We start from the raw sequence: 7397 nt of genomic DNA, 5'->3' as shown, positions 1-7397 counted from the left end.
GTGATATAATTAAGAATGAAAAATTAGTAGCTAGATTAAACTACGAAAACTAAAAGCATGTGTCATTAGCATAAATTTCTTCCTCCAGAAACTGGAGACAGTGCGCGCATGGAAATCTCCAACAACGCTAATTGCATTCTGTTCAGCGCTTACTGGTTTTACCATCATTTTACCGTTTTACCGTGATTTTACTGGTGCGGCGTGATGACGTTCGGCGGCACACCAGAAACAAACCTCACTGCGGCTACAACGGTATCCAAGCGTCACATTGCGAGCACACTTTCTGTAACGGCGCCGCGCTCCTCACGAACGCGCGCAAACGTCACAGCTTACGCGGGAGGGAGCGGCCGACGGTGCGGACGATGCTGAATATGTCGAGAAGAGGGGAAAGGGTGAACACCGGCTTGAGATCAATTCCTCCGTTATTTACAGCGTTTATGCCAACTTCGCGTGTGCACATGCGCGTACTCGCTTGAATTGCTTTGCATTCGCACCTTTGCATTTATCAGCGTAGGTCTGTCGCTTTAAAATGAGCCGTTTCGTTGTTAGCTTGCTGGATTACCTTGCGAAAGGTCTCTGCGTTTTCCTCTTTATGCCCGTCTAAGCTCAGCAAAGTGCCTTATGGACGCAGGATGCATGGGTGCTTCATCCTAGTTTTTTTTTTGCTTCATGCTTACAGATGAACATGAGACTTTTTATATGAAATGATGTCGGTACAGAAATGGAATAATGTCTTGCTTAATGATTACCTTAATAATTCGAATTTAGACGCCGTTGTTTCTCTTCAGCCCAGCTTTCAGTTATTAAGTCCGTGAAGAAAAAAAACATAACACGTTTAGGTTTTTTTTTCTTCTTTTTGTATAAGGGGAAACCTTACAACATCACAGATTTCGGTGCAAAGTTAAATGAATTAATTTTGTTTTACTGCTTAACATTTTTCTTTCTTTAAATATCGCTATTAATCTGATATTTTCCCACTTTTTCAACCGAGGCATCACTGTTATGGCGTCCGAACCGAACTCATTCCATGTGGACTTTCCAGACTTTTCCAGCAACGTCCTGAAGAGGCTGAACCAGCAAAGGCAGTTAGGCCAGCTGTGTGACATCACTGTGGTGCTCCAGGGCCAGCAGTACCGGGCCCACAGAGCTGTGTTAGCGGCCAGCTCATCTTACTTCTGTGATCAGGTACTGCTGAAGAACAGCCAGCAGGTGGTGCTCCCGGACGTGATGCAGGCGCGCGTGTTCGAGAGCCTTCTGCAGTCCTGCTACACGGGGGCCCTCCAGCTGCCCGCGGGCGAGGTGGTGGGCTTCCTAACAGCTGCTAGCTTCCTGCAGATGTGGCACGTGGTGGGCAAGTGCACCGAACTCCTAGGTGGGGGTCCGGCCAAGCTCTGCCTGAGTCCGACACTCGGCCGCTCATTCCTGGGTGGCGGTAGCGGGTATGACAGCCCTATCGAGGATCTGGATCGAGAGGACTTTGGCAGGGTGGTGGAGTACGTGGACGGAGAGGTGGAGCGGGGAATGGTCAGTAGCTTCTCACCAAAGGTACCGGAGGCTGGAGGCCGGGATGAGGGCTCTCTGTCGTCAGCACAGGAGCGCCTGAGCAGAGGGATAATCAGCCAAGCTGGCAACCCACTGAACAATCAGCAAGGCAGAGCTGTGGATGCACAGCCCAGGAGGGGGGAGCATCAGGAAGCAGAGAATGGTGGGGGTCTACAGGACGCCAGGTTGTGTGAAGGTGCTGGAAATGAGAAGATGGAGCTGTGTGCAAGCCATCCTGCTGATGACAACACTGAGGTGAACCTGGAAGATGAACTGGGGGGGAAACTAAATGGGGGGCACCCATACAGATCACCCCCGGACTGCTTCAAGGCCTCAGTGAATGCCAACTCGACCGACACTGCCGAAGTCTACCCAGATTCTCAAGGGCAGGAGCTGGGAGTGACTGCAGGGGTTGGAGATCAGCGAGATGGTCCCCTACTGCCTCCCGCTGGTCTCCAGAAGGAAACCACAAGCTCCACCACAGCGTTGCCCAGACGTGACAGAGGCTCCTCCCACAACAGCCTGCAGGAGCACAAGGAGCCCCGCCCCGCGCTGAGGCCCTACGCCTGTGCCATCTGCGGTAGGGTGTTCAGGCTGAAGCGCCACCTGCTGGCGCATGTGAAGGTCCACGTGGACGCGACGCCCCACAAGTGCCACGTCTGTGGGGAGCGGTTCAGGTCGAAGGACCGCTTCGGCCGCCATCTGTCGTTCTGTGTCAAGGCTCGCCGAGCCAGACAAGCCGGCACGCCTCTCCGATCCACCGATCCGGCCCCCAATGCCACTGTTGGACTGTGACTACAACCGGTTAACCTCTGAGACAGCACTTTTACCCAGGTGTAGGTTTTTTTTCGACGCACACACCCTTAACTCTCAAATGCAGACACAGCGGCTTCACAGGGGCAAAACCACACGACGTTCCGGCATTTTGATCTCGCATGCGTTGAGATTTTCTTTGAACACTATATTCTGTTTTATGGCATTTTTCGTGCTGTTAAACAAGTTGTATTTCTGTGAAAGGAATGCATGTTTGGTTCGTGTTACGCTTTTTATTGATGTTGTGGTTAAGATTTATGTAATGGGGAAACTGGAGATGTCGAGTGGGGAGATGCTTTTGAATCTCAGGTGAATTGTCTTATTGGGCTTTTTTGCGAATCAGATTCTTACAGAACAATAATGTTTGATTAGCAGACCATCGACTCAACTTGTTGCAGGGACTTTTATTTTAAAGGAGACGTCCGTGACTCATGTAAATCCAGCTTGCATCGCGCTGATGGATATCTTCATACGGGTATATTGGTTTTATTGGTCTCAGATCGATTCAATACAATCACTAACAGACAACATAAATTCTAGCGCGGATTTCCAGACGGAGAGTGGATGTTTGACGCTGTCACTCGCTGCCTGGATTATCCCAATGGAAAGTGGGTTAGCTCAGCTTTGTGACTGTCCACGCACAATATTCCCAACCCATGTGGTTTACAAACCCTCTTTTCTCTCGTTACTACCTTGTGAGGCCGACATCAACTGCGTTGTTAGCCTGAATTACCTACTTCACAGAACTGGTAGCTTATTGTAATGAAATGGTAACACAGTGAGATGTTTAATAAGTATTTTACAGAACTACTTCAGAAGCTAATTGATGTTTAACATGCAGGGAAAACTTCAGTACTGCCTAGAGTACTGAACGTATTACATTCTAACTGTATATTCCGAAAAGTTTTGTATTAACGTGATTAATTTTATGTTATTGCCATCCCTGTCATGATGTGAAGTCAACATGCCAGTGGCATCCACAGTGAGAAACCAATGCAGCAAATCCAGACTGGTTTTAAAAATGGTCCCAGTGCAGCACTTGCCTGTTTCATAATAAGAATATGGGTACGCACTTATGCAAACGTGCCGGTGTTTTAATAAACACCCGTTTGTTCCATTGAATGTTCAAGCTAGGTTTCCACTCGTATGTGGAATAGCTCTTTGAATGAGAAATATATCAGGAAATGTTTTGATTTTTGTAGTTGTAATGTCAAGAGTTGACCTGTTGGTGGCGCTGCGGTTTTTGAAACACCAAGTTCTTTTTAAAGTCTCTTTTTTCTGACGAAGCAGAACTGTGGCTCTCCATGGTGCAGAGTGATTGACAATCATCTGGGGACAAAGTGACTTTCGGATGTGTTCCTCTGGGCATATTTAGCGCCTCTCGATTTTCAGTGTTTATTCTCCAGAAATCTGAACATAGGTGTATGTGTCAGATACTCAGGCGTGCCAGTCTGAGGACAGAGGACTGGGCAAGTGGAGAGGTTGATTCATATACAGTTGATAGAAATATGGACTGGTGCTATTATTTTATTAGTACTATACCGTACAGTGTCTGAGTTACAGGTGTATTTAACATTTACCGGGAAATACTGGTGCATCTAGGTGTTCAGGTTAATGTAACATAGCTTTTCACATCATACAAAATGCATAGACAAAGCAGATTCTTTTAACCTAATTCTGTTACTGTGTGTAATTTAAATTTAGCCTGAGTTTCTTGTAAATCAACACTTTAGGACATGTTAATCTTCTAGAGTTTTCCTGTGGCAAAAAAGTACTGAAATATAAGGGAGGGTTGTTTTGGAAGAACGTGGCCTGAGACATTTAAGCTAAATCACCGACAGGCAATTACAGGACTACCTCAGTATTTATCAAACACCCCATACTGTTTAAAGGGGATTTTTAAAAGGAGTTATTGGGTTCATGGACGGATGCACTCAGCATATCTGGCTGTAAGCTTTTACTTCTTATAGAAGAACATTGTCCACACCTGATGTAAATTATTTTCAGAAATAAATGCAATTGTGTCACTTCCAATTGAGTTGCCTTGCCCTATGGATTTTGATGCTATCGGCAGTTTTAACATAATATGTTAATGATATTTAAACGTAATTTGGGAAAATATGTTGTATTATTCACATGAAGACTATTGTCACAGTAAGGAAGACCGTTGTTAGTGCAATGGGCCTGCCCCAGGAGATTACTAGAACATCTACCAGACCTTCAGAGCAAAGGCCCTGTCCAGCTTACCAAGATGCTCCCTTAAACATAGTATATTAGCAGAAAAACTTTTGCATATATTACACTAATTATATATTGTTTTACCAGCAGGGGGTGCCATTGTCTAGTTCTCTGCTTAACCAGCTTGCCGCAGGCTAACAGGCGGAAAACGCCATAAATAAGGCTGCCAATTTGAAGAATGTAAAAATATGTCAATTTCACCATACAGGTCACTTCATAAACCAGCGAAAATGAATAAAAACAGCATTTTAAAATTTATTTCACGTGAAAAGCTACGACTGCAGCTCTGAGGAACAAATCGCTGACATTGGTGGTTCCCTGATCCATTTTGATAAATCAGTTACATATTAATAAATGAAGTGCTAAGTTCCAATACCGATGTAGACGGCCAATAAATGTACTGACAACATTTACGTATTTACTTACTTACCTCTGCTAGTTACACTGTGTTTAACTGACCCCCGGCCAGCAATGAGAGCTGCGATCTGCCAAGGTGGCCGTACGCTTAAATCCACATTAAAATGTTTGCTAGGTGGACATTATTCAAAATGTGGCATTTCACTTCCATAGTAATCGATTGCACGTTAATGCGTGAGCGTTTTGTGCAGCAATCTATCGAAATGTATGACAAAGGGAGGCTTTCTTCATCTAGGCCTATATGATGATTGTGCGTTTGATTTATACAGTCACCTGTATGTGTTTGAACTCCATGCTTTAGAACCAAGTGAAAACGGCAAACTGAAAAACACGCACAGAGCTGGGGGGCAAATTTATCTATGTTGGGGTGAACTATTATTCTCACAGAAATTGTTGTTTTTGCCAAATGTTTTGTGAGATCGAGCAGTGGGCCTAATTTAAATGCATAACAATGATTTGTTTATCATCTTTTATGCATGTTAATTTTAAATAATATGATGTTATTTTAATGGTAAATAAAACTGGTCGTTTCTGTTTTAATGGTCTCACCCCTATTGAAAGCCGTTCTTGGCGAGCTGCAGGGGAAAACGAAACAACAAAATTGTTCGCACAAATGAAATGAACAAAAATGCGGCGTTGTTGTGTTTTCTGGAAACACTTTATCGGGCTTTGACTTGGGCGCTCTCTTGTCACATCAGAATATCCAGTCTGTCTGGGTGATGATGGTGGAGTTTACAATGTTACTGGGTCTTAAATAGCCATAACAGGCAGATAGAAGAATTTCAATTAGGCTACAGTACTTATCACATTCCCCCAAAAGTGATGTATTTCACTTTACGTCCTTACTATAAAGCAGCAGTTCCTCATCTCGGAAACGTTCCCATGAGCTCTCATCTGGCCCGTATTTGTTCCATAAAACATTAACGTTTATAACTCCAATAGGCGAACAGTTTTCCATTGTGAAACAGCCGCCTTCTGCTACGTACAGAGCCGTTTTTTTGTCTTTAGGCCGGTCAGTTCGATAGGTATGTCCTGCTCGGCGATATACAGGAAAAGTCCCGAGTGAAGACCTTGAGTGCCCGGTTTGCATTAGCGGCCATCGGGTACGTGTGAAGGGTTTAACTGGACCGGGGGATTAGCCAAAGAAAGCTTGCAGTATCTGCTCTCTTCGACTAGATGTGGTATTTGACTTTCCTGTTACAGTGATAAATGAATTAAATGAAGGGTTTGGATTGAGCTGCAAGCAGAGACTCCTGAAAGGGGTTTCAAGGATGTTCTATACATCAGTTTGCTCTTTGACCTACAGCATAAAATGCCAGGAGCCATGCAAACATATGCAAAAGGTGTGACGCAAATTGGAGAGCCTGTTATGCCAAAAACTTTCCAGTAGGGGGGCTTTGCGATTATTCAGCCTTATGGCAGGAACATTGTTTTCTGACAAGGTCCTGCTGTGTTTAATTAGGAGGCTTAATTTTAATTAGGAAGCTAGTTTCTGCTTTGTTTTCTCCTTGTACTTCCCAGTGGTTCATTTACTGGGACGCCCTGGGTAATCACACGGTGCATGACATAACAAATAAATCCCACCCACAATCTCTCATCGTCGTCTTGCACAACTACATACCACAACATGCATTTACACATTTTGTACATTTAAGAAAGTCATATGCTGTGTTGACTGGGTCCTAAGGAGATCTTTGAAGGCAAATTAAAAACCGTCTCCTCCTTTGCTGTGGGCGGGAGATAAATTGTATTGTGGGTAACTGTACTATTAAGAAGTAGTGTGGTGTTTAAAGACAGACATGTAACCTGAAAGTTCCTGCTTTATAACTTGGAGAGGTTTAGGTGCTTGAAAATGAAGAGTATGACTGGAAGCCTAATAGTATTTTATGGAACTGGAACTGAAACGGTTTTAAAGCTGCAGGGGAACGTGATGGTGATTCCTACAGCGAGAGAGTCATACTCCTATTTGGCACAGCGTCAGGTGGGGCTGGGCATTGGGGGGGGACTGAATTTTCCCTATGGGGAGGAGTGGATGTATATATAAGAAAAGCAATGTAAGAAAGATTTTAAATGTATTTTAAAACAATAAAGATTTCATCATTTAAAATAAGACTAGTACTGTTTAGGGTGCAGTTTTACTACTAAACATTACTTAACGTATGGTAAAATGAGTTTGTCTGATACAGGACTACAGTCTTCCTTACAGTCTTGCACTCTGTAGGCACATCAAATTGGCGGTAATATGCGCATTCATGGTAAAAGACAGGCAACACACTCAATTCATTATTTAGTTTTTGGGAAGGGGTGTGGGGGGGGGGGTGCCCCCAATTACCAGTGCCCTGAGTACAGGAATGGATTTGGGTGACCGTGTGTAGCCAAGCCAAGAA

At 44.3% G+C, this 7397-nt stretch overlaps 1 protein-coding gene across 1 annotated transcript; it reads left to right on the top strand.

Annotated features, from left to right (window-relative positions):
* The first annotated feature begins 240 nt into the window (after positions 1-240).
* On the top strand, positions 241-4389 carry LOC111833127 (zinc finger and BTB domain-containing protein 9-like). The gene is made up of 2 exons (XM_023791078.2): positions 241-392; positions 992-4389. Exon 2 carries the CDS (start codon positions 1003-1005, stop codon positions 2335-2337), a length of 1335 nt encoding a protein of 444 aa, XP_023646846.1. The 5' UTR covers positions 241-392; positions 992-1002; the 3' UTR covers positions 2338-4389.
* Positions 4390-7397: the final 3008 nt, after the last annotated feature.

Source organism: Paramormyrops kingsleyae, chromosome 7 (assembly GCF_048594095.1).
Source record: "Paramormyrops kingsleyae isolate MSU_618 chromosome 7, PKINGS_0.4, whole genome shotgun sequence".
Lineage (NCBI taxonomy): Eukaryota > Metazoa > Chordata > Actinopteri > Osteoglossiformes > Mormyridae > Paramormyrops > Paramormyrops kingsleyae.
The sequence above is the reverse complement of the archived record's forward strand: the minus strand, read 5'-3'. Positions and strand labels throughout refer to the sequence as shown.